This window comes from Crinia signifera, chromosome 6 (genome assembly GCF_055691185.1).
Source record: "Crinia signifera chromosome 6, ASM5569118v1, whole genome shotgun sequence".
Classification (NCBI taxonomy): domain Eukaryota; kingdom Metazoa; phylum Chordata; class Amphibia; order Anura; family Myobatrachidae; genus Crinia; species Crinia signifera.
In genome coordinates, this window is record NC_139222.1 from 64992734 (window position 1) to 65008025 (window position 15292).

Consider the following 15292-nt stretch of genomic DNA (forward strand, 5'->3'; position numbering starts at 1 on the left):
TTCCCACACTTAAAAAGTATGTTAATTGGCTTCTAACAAAACCCTAGAATGTGTTTCTTTGTGGACTAAAGCACCTCTGGGGCGGGTGCCAGTCGGGATCCTGACAGGCATTTTCCCGACGTCGGGATCCTGACTGTCAAAACACAGACAGCCGGGTTCCCGACGGCCACCTGCTATTTTCCCTCGTGGGGGTCCACGACCTCCATAGAGGGAGAATAGAATAGGTGGCTGGCGTGCCCGCAGCGTGGCGAGAGCAGCGACCCCGCAAGGGGCTTAGTTGCGTCGGGCTAATGACTGTCGGGATCCCGACTGTCGGACCCATACCACACCCCTCTGGGGCAGGGGCTAATGTAAAAGATTAAATACTTTCTATAAAGTATAAAAAATAGTGTTACATGCATTGTAATGCATGTGTATCAGTGCAGGAAACTCATCAACACTGTGTTTGTACCCCCGTGTTTTTGTATTCAACGTTATTTGATTCCATTCATTTTTTATCTTCTCTATATACATTTGGGGTTTTGTATGTGTATTTGATAAAAATAATAGTGATCTTTATGGTCTTACTTATAGTTCAGATCCTTGTAGTATGTTTGTGGCTCCATATTTTGGACCCTGTTCCCCCTCTCTGCTTATCATGCAGAAAGTGAGCAGCTTACAAACTCCACAGTTCTTGCTCCGGCTGCACAAAGACGTCTTTGCTTCCAGAAGTATACCGTGCAGGATTTGATTACAGGGGGGCTTTCTCTATTTTCTAAAGACCATCTATGCATTAATCCTAGCCCTCCTCCTTCCTTCACACTGCTACACAAACCCGGAGACTAATTGATTTTTATTTTCATTGAATATAGATCTGGAGGTGTTTTTTGTCTCAACTTCTGAGACTAAACGTTTTTCTTTCATTTTTCAAGAGTATAGAAGAAAGTCATTGAAATGTCTGCACAAAGCTTCCCCCGAGAAGGGAAAGTCGCTGCTCTTTGAAGTCTTTCCTCCTGCTAGCCAAAGGTCAAAATAATAAATGTATACCCAAATTGAAGCCTTCATGGGGAACAATGGAGGCAAAACGTTACATTTTGGGAAACCGTGATTAACTTGTTTGAAAAAGCTGAAGCAAAGACATGTCAGCATGGGTCCTGCTGGGAGAAAGCAGTATTCAGAGCAGCAGACATAGCTGGCTCCTCTTAACCACTTCACCCTTTTCTCCACCCATTTTCCTTTCTTTCCTCTGCCCCCCTCCGCCCCTTCATATCTGCTCTCTCCCCCCCCCCAGCTGCACTGACTCCACACTTTCAGAATAGGGGAAGAGTCCCTTAAATTACAGCCAAATCAATTTGAGGGATAGGCAGTGGACAGTGGGCAATGGTGAGGGAGCAGGGAATATAGAGGTCCACTTTGCATTTGCAGCTGCTGCACGTTTTGCCATTTTCCATTCTGACTTTGGTGTCATTAGTTATATGCTGTCCTAAAAGGTTTTGTTACAGCCCAGCCTCAGATCAGCTCTGCATCTAAATGTTTCTGCATGCAGCTTGTTTTTCTAATGGTTTTATATGTGGGTTTCTAGTCCAGGTGAACCAGGAAAAGTCTTTATACTGTTCTAGTGATTCATAGATGGTTTTTCTTTAGTTATCCGCAGATCTGAGTTGCTTAAAATATAAAACTAGCTAATCCCCCTCGAAGCAAAAGGTTCGAAAGCTAGTCTGCTACCTTGTGATTGCTTCTGTGTTTCTGTATGTGTGAAAGAGAAAGATGTAGTTTCACTCGTTCCTAGGGTTACCAACTCATCCCTTTAATTTGGGACACATATTAATTACACAGGTTCTGTGGCAGTTTAAAACCAGGTGAAAGCCAGCCACAGAACCTGTGTAATTAATATGTGTCCCGGATTAAAGGGATGAGTTGGTAAAACCCTACTTGTTCCAGAAGATGGCAGTGTTTCGGTTACACACCTACACTAGACATACAGTGTATATATATATATATATATATATATATATATATATATATATATATATATATATATATATATATAATAGTTTAAGCTTTCTGATCTTTTTAGCTTTAGGCTCATGTTTCCATGTGTTACCATATAAAGGGGCAGATGTATTAAGCCTTACAAGAGATAAATGCAAGGGTGATAAGGAGAGATAAACATCCAGCCAATCAGCTCCTTACTGACTTTTTTCAAACACAGGCTGTAACATGGCAGTCAGCAGGTGATTGGCTGGACGTTTATCTCTCCTTATCACCGTTGCATTTATCTCTTGTTAAAGCTTAATACATCTGCACCAGTGCCAGATGTACTAAGCTTGAAAAGTGATAGAATGGAGAGTGCTAAACCAACAGCCAATCAGATACTAATGGGCCCCATACATCAGCAATCACAATTTATGGATTTCCAGATACAGGGATTTTTTGGCCAGATAAATGGATTTTAGAATCTATCTGACTTTGCCCACACATTACAGATTTATTTCAGTGATCGGCAGATTTTTCCATCTAAAGATTGCATCTTCATATTTGGAAATTGCCCAATCGATTGTCATTTCAGCTGTTCATAATGTAAATAATAGGAATTTGGTACTCACCGATAATTCCGTTTCTCCTAATCCGCAGGGGACACTGCCTTATACCATGGGGATTGGGATGTGGTCTGGAGGAGCTGGCACTTTAAGAAAATTTGTCCTGCTGGCTACTTCCCCTCCCATTCCCCCTCAGACTCCAGTCTTAAGGAAAAAACTGTGTCCGAGAGGAGCCCTGGAACCTCAGAGAAGAACATCAACAGTTAAATCTTAACCAACAAAAAACCGTCACCAGTGAACACATTTATTCATACTCACTGGCCAACACAAAATTTAACAAAAGAACTATAATAGAATAGACGCGCTTGGAGGGCGCGCAGTGTCCCCTGCGGATTAGGAGAAACAGAATTATCGGTGAGTACCAAATTCCTATTTTCTCCCACATCCAGCAGGGGACACTGCCTTATACCATGGGGATATACCAAAGCTACCCCCACGGGTGGGTCAGCGCTATTCTCCTTGTAACACGGCCCTGCCAAAATTGGCCACTGACCGTGCAAAGGTGTCAAATTTGTAAAATCTGACAAACGTATTTGACCCTGACCAAGTAGCCGCTCGGCATACTTGGGATAAGGACACTCCTCTAGCTGAAGCCCACGAAGTTCCCACTGATCTCGTGGAATGGGCTGTTAATCTTGTTGGAACAGGCTGAGAAAAAGAAAAATAAGCTTCCTTAATGGTAAGACAAATCCAGCGAGCTAATGTTGCCTTAGATGCTGGAGATCCTCTTTTTGATGCATCATACAGAATGAACAGAGAATCCGTCTTCCTGATAGATTCTGTACGATTAACATAACATTTTAATGCCCGAACGACATCTAATGATACTGACTCTCCTGAAAGGGATGGTACTACAATTGGCTCATTAATGTGGAAAGCCGTCACCACTTTCGGCAAGAAATCTTGGCGAGTCCTAAGTTCTGCTCGATCTTCATGAAAAATTAGAAAAGGTGCACGACAAGACAGTGCACCCAGATCTGAGACTCTTCTAGCTGACGCCAATGCCAACAGCATAAGGGTCTTCCAGGTTAAGTATCGTAAGTCCACTGACTCTAAAGGCTCAAACCTTTCCGACCGTAAAAATCTCAGAACTAAACCAAGGTCCCATGGTTCTGTCGGTGCTGCAAACGGTGGTCTTAACCTCAAAACTCCATTCAAGAATGTCCTGACCTCTGGAATATGAGCCAACCTTCTATGAAAGAAGACCGACAATGCCGAAACTTGGACTTTTAAAGAGCTCAGACTCAACCCAGAATCAAAACCTGCCTGTAAAAATTGAAGAAATCTTGCCAAGGAAAATACTGCCCTTGGAAACTGGTGGTTTTCGCACCATGTTATGTAGGCCTTCCAGATCCTGTGATAGTGGGCTGATGTTACATTCTTCCTTGCCCTTACCATCATAGGAATTACTGTAGATGGAATGCCACGTCTTTTTAATAATTCGGCCTCAACAGCCAGGCCGTTAAATGAAGCTGACGTAAGCCTGGGTAAATGCACGGACCTTGCATTAGCAGATCTTCTCTTAACGGCAGCACCCAAGGGTCGTCTACTACCAGATGACTGAGGTCTGTGTACCATGACCTCCTCGGCCAATCCGGCGCGATCAGGATGACCATGGCTGATTCTTTCTTGATTTTCTTCAGTAGCCGTGGCAGAAGAGGAAATGGTGGAAAAGCATAAGCCAGATTGAACCCCCACTGAACGGAGAACACGTCCGTTGCCAGTGCCGCCGGATGTCTGGACCGAGCAAAATACAGAGGTACCTTGTTGTTCCTCCTGGATGCCATAAGGTCTACCTGAGGCATCCCCCACCTGGCTGTCAACTGGCGGAACACTTCCGGATTTAATTCCCATTCGCCTGGGTGAAGATCTTGACGACTTAAATAATCCGCCTCCCAATTGTCTACACCAGGTAGGTACACTGCTGTCAGGTTCGGAACATGACCTTCTGCCCAAAGGAATATCGGCCGAACTTCCTTCATTGCAGCATGGCTCTTCGTGCCCCCCCTGACGATTGATATAGGCCACTGCAGTGGCATTGTCTGATTGAATTTGAATCGGTCTTCCTTGTAGAAGACTCGATGCCTGAACCAATACCATCCGGATTGCTCTCAGTTCTAATATGTTGATATGAAGCTGGGCTTCCTGAACGGACCAACGACCCTGAAAAGAATAACCCAGGGTCACTGCCCCCCAGCCCCGAATGCTGGCATCGGTGGTTACCAAGGTCCAATCCATCAGACCGAACTGGTGACCCTCTGACAGATGGTCCCTGTTGAGCCACCACAGAAGTGACAGTCTTGTGCTGGGCCTCAACCTTATTTGTTTTTGCATCTGAAGGTGCGACCCCGACCATTGGGACAGAATGTCCAGCTGAAATTCTCGGGATCGGAACCTTCCATATTGAAGGGTTTCGAATGATGATACCATTTTTCCCAATAATCTGGTTGCAAGATGCACTGTCAGATATTTTGTTTCCAGCACTCGCTTCACCATTGTCCGAAGAGATACAATCTTGTCCTCCGGAAGGTATATCCTCTGATGGACTGTGTCGAATAGAAGTCCTAAGAAGACAAGTCTCTGAGTTGGCTGTAGGTGTGATTTCGGAAAGTTTATTATCCACCCATGTTGGATTAAAAATTGGTACGTGAGTACTGCATCCGAAATTAACTTCTCTTTCGATGGAGCTTTGAGAAGGAGATCGTCTAAATAAGGAATGATGGAAATCCCTTGAAGACGAAGTGCTGCCACCATACAAGCCATTATCTTGGTAAAAATCCGAGGAGCGGAAGACAGGCCGAAGGGAAGCGCTCGAAATTGGAAATGTGCTTCCTGAATGGCAAACCTGAGAAACTGTTGATGAAACTCCCATATAGGAATGTGAAGATAGGCGTCCCTTATATCCAGGGACATCAAAAATTCGTTGGGCTCGAGGCCTGCTACAACTGACCGTACTGACTCCATTTTGAATCGACGGTAAAGAATAAATTGATTCAGGCTCTTTAGATTGAGAATCGGCCGAAACGTTCCATTTGGTTTCGGCACCAGAAAGAGATTGGAATAAAATCCTTGCCCTCTTTGATCCGCTGGAACTGCCACAATTACACCCGATTGTAGAAGTTTCCTTACAGCTAAATCGAGAGCCACTCTTTTTTGTTCCTTTGACGGGAGACCCGTCGTAAAAAACTTTTTTGGGGGAAAAGCTGTGAATTCCAGCTGATACCCTCTCGCAATTATTTGCAGAATCCAAACGTCCATGCAAACCTGCTGCCATGCTTCTGTAAATGACAGCAGTCTTGCCCCCACCTGAGAATCCCCCAGGTGGTCTGGTAATCCGTCATGCTGGAGGCTTCTCAGGGGGCTTCTGCTCCTGACGACGAGCTGAAGACCCTGTTGGTAGCGCTGTGGCTGCGCCTCTGCCACGCTTACCTCTGAATGCTGAAAAACCTCTGCCTCTACCTCTACTTCCTGCACCACCTTGAAAGGCCCGAAAGGAAGGACCCCCGTAAGGCCTTTTAGAGGCTGGTGCTAGGGATGGAAGAAAGGCCGACTTCCCTCCTGTAGCCTGGGAAATTAGTTTATCCAATTCTGGACCAAATAAAATTTCCCCATTAAAAGGCAGTGCCTCCACTGCCTTTTTAATCTCTGCCTCCGCCTGCCAAGAACGGAGCCACAGGGAACGTCTTGCTAGAACTGCTGATGCCGAAATCCTAGCACCTAATGCAGCTGTATCTGTGGCAGCCTCTCCAAGATATCCGGCTGCCTCCTGGACGTATTCCGCCAGGGGCAATAATTCTGATCTAGGCCTGTTTTCCTTTAAACCAGTGATCAACTGTCCTGCCCACTTTTCAACAGCCTTACTCACCCAAGCACCTGCCAAGGCTGGTCTGAGGAGAAAACCAGAGGCTGAGTAGACTGATTTAAGGGTAGCTTCCAATCTACGATATGGAGCTTCCTTCAGAGCCACAGCCCCTGGGATAGGAAGGGTTGTGCGCTTAGATAATCTAGACACTGATGTATCTGCCGGAGGCGGACACTCCCATCTGTTTCTAGAATCCTGGGAAAAGGGGTACAAAACTTTAAATTTTCTTGATACCTGGAATTTCTTGTCTGGAGACTGCCAGGCATCTAATAAGATTTTATCCAGCTCAGGACTCTCAGGAAAACAAACCTGACGTCTAGGAGTTTTCCCAAAAATAGACACTGGAACCGGAGCTTCAGGATCAGAAACTTCCAATGTTTCTTTCACTGTCCTGATTAAAGCATCCATGCCCTGAGGATCGTCCTCGACAGAATCCTCTATTGGAGGCTCAAAGTACTCCTCTCTAAACAGTTCCCCTTCTTCCGCTGAAGTATCATCTTCTTCCTGAAACAGTACCTCAGCTCTCCTAATTCTAGGAGCACTATGATGAGCCTGTGAATCAGAGGGAAGAGATCTGGACAAATTATCGACCGATCTCAATAAAGAGGTAGCCCAGGCTGGTTCAGCTGCAGACAATGACTGTATCTGGGTCTGCAGACCCTCTCTCTCTTTACGAGAAGCTGCCAGTTCTGCTGTTAAATTTGCTAGAACTGCTGCTAAATCAGGAGCTTGCTGGTGCTCAGCTGCAGAGGACTGAGCTGCACCATAACAAGCTTCACATGTAGACACACCCTTTAAATGCTGTTTAAATTGAATCTTGCATTTCTTACATGTGTACAGCTTGAGAGAAGCTTTAGAAGCACTCCTCTCTGCCATTTTACATACAGTGCACCACAGTGATCTATAGAGACAGTATGAAAGAATAGGGGGAAACAGAGCCAGCTAACCCCTAATCTGCTCACCAAGCTTCTCCCCAGACCACAATACCTTTTTGGTGATGGGAGAAGGTTTTAAACAGCTAACGCAGGTACCCTGCCACTGGGAGCTGCCGTTTGCTGTAGGTCAGGCACTGTGGGCTTATGGTGTCTGCATTTTATGCAGACGCTATCCGGAGGACAGACTCACTTCAGATAGCTGTCCTTCCGGTTTCTATGACGCCGCTTCCGGGTCCCCTCCTGTCTGTTACTATACTCGGACAGGTTACTGGTGGACCCGGAGAAGATGCCTGACGCCGCGTTCTTTAGGTAAGAACAAGTCCTTTCCCTGCTGCCGCGCTGTCACGGCGTACAGGGAATTTAGTACCTGACCTCCCGGCCTCGCCGGACACACGCTTATAAGATACAAGCAACTGGGGGCGTGTGAATGCCTCTGGGACCGTAACGCACGCTGCATGCAGCTGCGGCGGACCCCCAGGGATTCCCTGGTGGCTGAGTCCAGGAGGTGCCCTGCATGCAGCGCCGACCTGACTCACCCCAGCGCTAGTAGACAAGCTACAAAAAAAAAAATATAAGAAAAAATCTTCAGTCTCGTCAGAGAGACGTGCCAGAACCTCCTCCGGACACTTTTTTCCAAAGACTGGAGTCTGAGGGGGAATGGGAGGGGAAGTAGCCAGCAGGACAAATTTTCTTAAAGTGCCGGCTCCTCCAGACCACATCCCAATCCCCATGGTATAAGGCAGTGTCCCCTGCTGGATGTGGGAGAAAGATGAAGAAGACGAATTGGGAATGCCCACACATATAAAAAAGATCCGCAGATAATACCAGATTATTAAGCATGCTTAAAAATCTGATTAAGCAATCGATTGGCGATTGTGATTGGGATTGCCAAAAGGGGGAGCCCACACATCTAAAATGAATTGTGGCAATCATCTCCATATCTGAAAATTGTCACAATTAATTGCTGATGTATGGGGCCCTTAACTGCGATGTTACAGACTGGGTTTGACAGTTGGTAGCTGATTGGTTGGTGGTTTATCAATCTCCATTTTATCACTTTCAAGGCTTAGTACATCTTGCCCATAAAACCTTTAGTGAATATACCCTTAAAATTGAAAAGAGATGATGTTGCCCATAGCAACCAATCAGATTCTGTCTATCATTTTCTAGCATGCAATAGAGGAATGGTAGACATAATCTGATTGGTTAGTTACTATGGGTGAAATCACCTCTTCATTTTTAGAAGCTTTAGTAAACTTACACCATAGATCCCGGACCTATAGTATGTGTTAGCGCCACCAGTTCTCAAAACACTGAGAACTCAATTTGCAGAGCCTAATGAGACCCTCCCCCCCCCCCCCGCCGAAGAAAAAAAAAACACACATGAGAAGAAGAGCTTCCTGCAGGCTGCATTCACGGCTAACTGAGTAGCCCGGAGGATCAGTTCACTTAAATTATTAAATTATTGTAGCTTAACTACCCCCGAAGGCATGGGTCTTCAACCTGTGACCCTCCAGATGTTGTGAAACTACATGTTCCAACATGCATTGCCACATTTTTTCCTATAAGAGCATGCCAAAACTGTCAGGGCATGCTGGGACATGTAGTTGCACAACATCTGGAGGGCCACAGGTTGAAGACCTGTGCCCTAAGGCAGGGGTTCCCAAACTTTTTTGAATCACGGCACCCTAGTGTATCGGAATTTTTTCGCGGCACCCTTAGGCCCAAAAACAATGAATTAGATTGGGTTTATATGCGATTCTTAGATTCAGTTATGTGCTAAAGGGCAGGATTTGCTTCTGTTTGTACACATTTTATGATTGGCAGGCACCAGCACTGGTTTTGCCCATAAATAATTAACCATAAATAAATTTAATTGGTCCTGGGCCACCAACCTGGGGCACCCCTGCAAGTGTCCCGAGGCTCCCCAGGGAGCCACGGCACACAGTTTGGGAACCACTGCCCTAAGGAGATGCTGCATCAGCCCTCCAGATGTTGATGAACTACACATTCCAGCATGCCTTGCATCAGTTTCAGCATGGCCATATCCTGGGATGTGTAGTTCACAAACATCTGGAGGGCCGGTGTTGCACAGCCCTGTAATAGAGTGTATTTGATAAATGCTTCCTCAAAACTGAATGGTTGCTATGGGCAATTTCTCCTTAGGCCCACTTTTTCACTCTTTGATAAATCAACCTCTAAATTTTATAATGCACACACACATACAGTATAGGTCTGTTATAAATGGCACCTACCAGTATATATTTGGAGTATGAGTAGAAACTACTGCAGCCAAAGGAAACCAATACAAACATTGATAAGACTCACCAGATCCACAGAGTGACATGAGTTAGCTCGAATTGAAACGATGACATCACTTTAATGCTGGGTAGGATGCCTCAAAAGCATGTCCATCATGCCGCAAATATGCATAACAAAATGCAATTACTTGGATGGGTGGAGCATCAATGCCCCCGCAGAGGGTCAGACGACCCCTCTCAGACAATGCTCTCACCATAGGTACAAAGCTGAGTTTTCTTAAGACCCCTACACACGGGGCGACTTTGAGCTGAAAGTCGCTCAAAACAGCATCGCCCAGTGTTTATGCCCCAGCGATGAGCGGTAAGCGCTGCTGCGTGCTCCCGCATCATCCCTGGGAAAGCCGCTCATCTGCTGGTAATATCAGCAGATGAGCGGCTTTGAGGATGGCTTTGCATAGCGCTGCTTAGGTCGACAGTGTATAAGTTGACAGTCAAAATGTCGACATGGGGTTTTTCACTGTTTTTTGAGCCAACATGAGCCGACATGTGCCTACCATCCACTAGGGCGTGGTGGGAGAATAAAATAGTGTGCCCAAAGCGAAGCAATGCGAGGGGCTGCGGTGCACTTTAGACATTCAGGACAAAAAAACAGTGACAAACCCCATGTCGACCTTTTGACTGTCGACCTAGACACTGTCGACCTATTGCTTGTGTTGACCTAGTGGTGTCGACCTAATGCTTATTGACCAACATGCTGTAGACCAAATGATCCCAAACCTTCTAGAGTGGGGTCTCTCAAACTGTGCGGTGAAGTCAATTTCATAAAGTCGGAGCTGCAGGGCTAAGAGCTTGACCCCAAGATGAATATACAGATGGAGCCGGTCTCATCTGAGTGCCTCCCGGTGCACTGATTGCCATCCCCCATCGGCGAATGGGGTGCGCACACGTTGGAGCGCTCACATGCCCCATTCTCAGCAATGTCTGCCGGCACACAAAACGCCATATACCATCGGGTGGCGCACTGGCAGGAACAAGAGAGTGGCTCCATCTGTCCTCCTTCTTGATCTACAGATCGCAGTAATCATGTGGAACAGTATGGAATCAGAAGCTGCTTCAGGTACCTTGGGCCTTGGTCATGTAGGGCTTTTATACTCTGTAAATTATATCTGTCACTGTGTGGTAAAAGTGAGCATGAGGAGGAGTGGCCTATGACAACCAATCAGCACTGAAGTAACATTTATAATTTGCATAATATCAAATTATACAGAGCAGCTCTTGGTTTGCATGGGCCACTCCTCCTCTGGCTCACTTCTCTCTTATCAATGCTTCATACATCTGTCCCTGTATGATGTATGCCACTGTATGATTTAGATTACTGCATGAGGTATTTGTATAAAATAACATATAACTGAGGGAAAGTAATGTTGAAGATGTATGATCCATAAGGCATAATGGTAAAGGGGGATAATGAGCTAACAGATATGCACTGCATGCATTATATAAAATCCCTGCATAACCCTTATTATTACACAGTATGCACAGATTGGGGATCGCTTCTCGGCCTTTTGGCTAAGATCAAGTGTAGTATCTGTTCTTATCAGTTGGGTATGGACTGGCCTCTGGCAGAGAATAGAGAAAGGTGAGACTGAGTAGCTGCTCTGATGGGCGGAGGGTGTGGGACCCCTCTGTTTTTTCCCGGGAGTAGTGAAAAGTCTCACTGAGTATCTTCACCTCTGCCTTTGGTAGGAGGTGTTGTTTCCGTAAATCCACTGGTAAGAGGGGGGGAGAAACACTGGGCCTAGTAGTTTGACTCTCTTGACGGGGTTTGTAGCCCCCGAAGGATGAGTCAGCGAAAGGCTCAGTCTAGTATCCAATCCCAGGGAGCGGAGAAAGGTTGGGACTGAGTAGATGGCTCCTGTTCCAGAGGTTCGTAGCCTCTGATGGGGAGACCGCGAAAGGCCCAGCTTAGTACCTTAACCCTGGGAGCGGAGAAACACTGGGACTGAGTAGATTGCTCTTCCGGAGGGGGTGCAGCCCCTAAGGGAGTCTTTCGAAAGGCCCAGTGGAGTACCCATTCCCATGCCAGGGGCTGGAAAGTGCCTGCTGTTGAGACGGAGAAACACTTGGTCGGACGCTGACTGGCTGGCTGCCTGGAGTCCGAGGCTGCACTGTGCCCCCGGGGAAACTCGGGGGTGCCGGACATGCACGGGTGATCCCAAGTCACCTTGCACGAATGGCACTTGCACTGCGCACTTCCCTTTAGGTTAGCGCTTCACGTCCTTACCCTGTCCTTTTGGATGGGGTAGGACAATTTTTCACACCCCCCCCCGGCCTTCTGGCTAGGGCCTTATTCTTTTCTTTTTATGATTTGCACGTTTTGCACTTCACGTTTTTCGTTAGTTTGTCACGTTTTTTCATTTGGGTAGTGCGGCTGTCCCTAACGGGCCTTCCGTTCCCCAAACGTGACTGGGACTCTTCACCTTTTGGGGAGAGTCCCGGTTCCCTCGAGGGCAACCCCGAGCCGCAAGGCGGAGGGAAGCCTAAGCGGGTCCCTCCAAACCTTCGGGTGCGGAGGACCCACCGTCCGAAACCCTTCCGGGGGTGGAGGAAACGCGGGTTCCTCTGAGCTTCGGCGAAGAGGACCCAACGATCCCTTTTTTCCCTTCCTCGGCCTTATGGTTGAGGGGGGTCAGGGGAACCATGGGGCCTTTCTCCTTTGGGAGAGGGCCACACGTTCGTACGGCTGCCCCCTGTGCACGCGTTTAGTCACGTCACTGGTGGTGGTGGGAGCACACCTCGGGCTCCCTGAGTTTCTTCAAACTCATGCACAGATTGGGGATACTGCAGGGTCAACTGTGCCACCATCAGCTAGCAGTACCGCTGCATGCAGAACTTCAAGGTGCCCTTACCCCATTCCCAGCACTGCCTGAGTGATATGGCCCAGCATGGCTCTGTCTCTTTTGTCCATATCTTTCTTCTGTCTGTGTCTTTCCTTCTGTCTCTCCTCCCTCTGTCACTTCCCTCTGTCTGTCTCTTCCTTCCTTCTTTTTCTCTGTCTGTCTTTCTTCTGCCTGTCTGTCACTTTACTCTCTGTCTCACTTCCCACAGTCTTTCACATCATTTGTCTCTTAGCTCCGTCCCTTTCTCCATCTATCTTTGCTGGTATTGTGTTTTTGTTGGATTTATGTTGGCATCAGTGGTTTTAGGGTACACTTCCATGTATTGTACGTTCCTGGAAGTTTCCAGGGGGTTGGTTAATAATTTGCAGATGTAATGAAGTATGTGTGTGTTATTGGAGTGTCACGGGATGAGAATGGTTACATAGCTGAATCATTCACATCGGAGGCCATACTGTGACAGATGATCTGTTCCTAATTGTAATTTTTTTTAAAGACAGCCCGCAACATGACAGTTAGGAGCTGTTTGGCAGGTAATTTATCTCGGGCCACTTTATCTCAATTCAAGGCTTAGTAAATAGATCCCTTAGTGCCTGTAGACACTGAGGGGTAGATTTATAATCCGGCGATCAGGGGAATATGCGCTATCCCTGTGCGTTATGGCAGGGGATATCGCTTCCCCTGATCTATGACACCCGTGATGCGGATGTTTAACGGGCAGTAGTGCGGGGGAGGCGGCTTATTGTAGGGACATTATTTTATATTGGACGCCTGCCTCCTACCTAATGTGTGAATGGTCAGCAGCGCTGACCATTCCACCCCCTGCAGCTATCGACTTTGACAGCTGCAGGTGGCGTAGCCCTGTGCCCACAGCAGGTACAGGGCTGTCCCTGCTACTGGCTCTGAACTGCGCTGGAGAGTGTTAACTGATGCGCTGTCTCCAGGAGGGAACATCGCCAGAGGGGGGAGTTTGCGATTCCCTGCTTCGGCAGACAAGATGTTCATACATTTTGTTCATCTACCTTCCTGCTTTACCTCGTTAATGAGGCAAAGCAGAAAGTGTTATAGTGGCACGATAATAGAAAGAAAGAGGCAAGCTCAGTCCTGATATATTCTGATGTATGCCAGCGGCATTCAGAATAAAGTCACAGATGCAAATGCAGCAATAGAGGAAGGCTGCAACTTCCTCCTACTTGGAATCAGGCCTTATGAGGAAGAATCGCGACTCCTTCCACAGACCATACCCTCAACGGGATATGGTCGTATTGTTGAATCGACTTAGGTCGACAGGCAACAAGGTCAACAGGGTTCTAGGTCGATTTGGATGAAGGTCGACATGGTTTTAGGTCGACAAATGCGACATGGGTTAGGTCGACAGGTCGCGAGGGTGTAATGGGTATTTTCACTGTTTTTTTGAGCCGACATGTGCTGACAGGCGGTATTTCATGCCCTACCATGCACTTGGGCGTGGTGGGAGAATAAAATAGTGACCCAACGGTGTTGACCTAATGACTGTAGATCTAAGTCGGGTCGACAATACGATCCACACCCCCCTCAACAGGGTCCGCTTCTATATTAGGGCTTCTTCTAGATATTTTCTGGTCTGGTCTTTTATCCCAATCTTTCGCTCCCTCAACCTTTGTTGAAACAGGTGACAGCAATCATAAACTACCATAGGAAGGAAGTCCAAAAGCATTTTTCCAACAACAACATTTTGTCCCTCCTGGAAAGAATAATGTTAGAAGCTAGGACCCCCTTTAAAGCTATAAGAGGAGTATCCAAAATAACTGTTTTGTTTTTTTTGCCCTATGAAATAATAAAATCAGGGGGAAATTTACTAAGATGGGATTTGTATTTCACATGGGATGTTGCGATGGGCAACCAATCAAAATCTACTTCTTTATTTAGCACATTCTAAAATATAATAAATAGTATCTGATTGGTTGCCCATAGCAACATCCCATCTGACATTGAACTCCCATCTCAGTAAATTTTCCCCTCATTATTGTAATTACAGATTAAAGTAATTTTGCACTTTATCCTGGCATCAAACATTATGCTGCACAATGAGTATCAAGAAAAACCCTGACATAGCCATAAAAGTATTTTAGATATGATTATTCAGTAACAAAAATCTACAAAACATGTTATATAAGAACAAATTTTGATAGTTGCCAATGGGCACAGAAGCTATAATAGTGTTAGGGAAAAGCCCCCAGATATTAACAGAATACACCTATATACTGTATTCAATTCCACACAGTATTACTATTGGACAATGAAAAAAGTGCGTCAGTGCGCGCAAGTCATGATGGGATCGGCAGTGAAAGTCTTCCGGGTTTGTGGCGGCCATCCCTAGTTTGGGCAATTTATATTCTTAAAACATGGTTGTACTAAAGGGTATACCGTCCGTGCTGTCTCCAGAGCTGCTGTACGCTCTGGCCCGGATGGGACATGGTGACGAGATCGGTGAGTGTGAAAATCTGTGCGTGTGTTTACCGGTGTATAAATCAGCCCTGTAATTGTTCTGCATGCAGATCCAACTCTCCCCAGCAGGGGGCGCCGAATGACTACAACTTTACTATGGCATGCTTCCACAGGACAGGTTACAGGACTGCTCACATTTATCTATAAATAATTATGGACCACTGTTTTCTTTTAAAATAGTATAGATTGAGGTTGATGGAGGATGAAATATGACAGCTGTAACATTACTACAGAGCTCTATAAATATAATAAAGTACTATTGCATTTTCAA

General features: G+C 46.3%; 1 protein-coding gene and 1 pseudogene across 4 annotated transcripts in view; both read left to right on the forward strand.

Annotated features, from left to right (window-relative positions):
• FUOM (fucose mutarotase) overlaps positions 1 to 15292 on the forward strand; it is an 88811-nt gene that overhangs the window by 33277 nt on the left and 40242 nt on the right. Inside the window, exon 1 of one of the 4 annotated variants that reach the window (XM_083146162.1) lies at positions 10585 to 10754. The exons of 1 other annotated variant lie outside the window; for it this stretch is intronic. In XM_083146162.1, coding sequence (XP_083002288.1) covers positions 10598 to 10754 — 157 coding nt within the window. In that variant the 5' untranslated portion in view covers positions 10585 to 10597. Of the gene's footprint in view, positions 1 to 10584; positions 10755 to 12488; positions 15004 to 15064; positions 15140 to 15292 lie in introns of those variants that run through there. 2 more of the 4 variants (XM_083146163.1, XM_083146165.1) reach the window with 2 other exon arrangements.
• LOC146012725 (U2 spliceosomal RNA) lies at positions 11187 to 11323 on the forward strand (annotated as a pseudogene).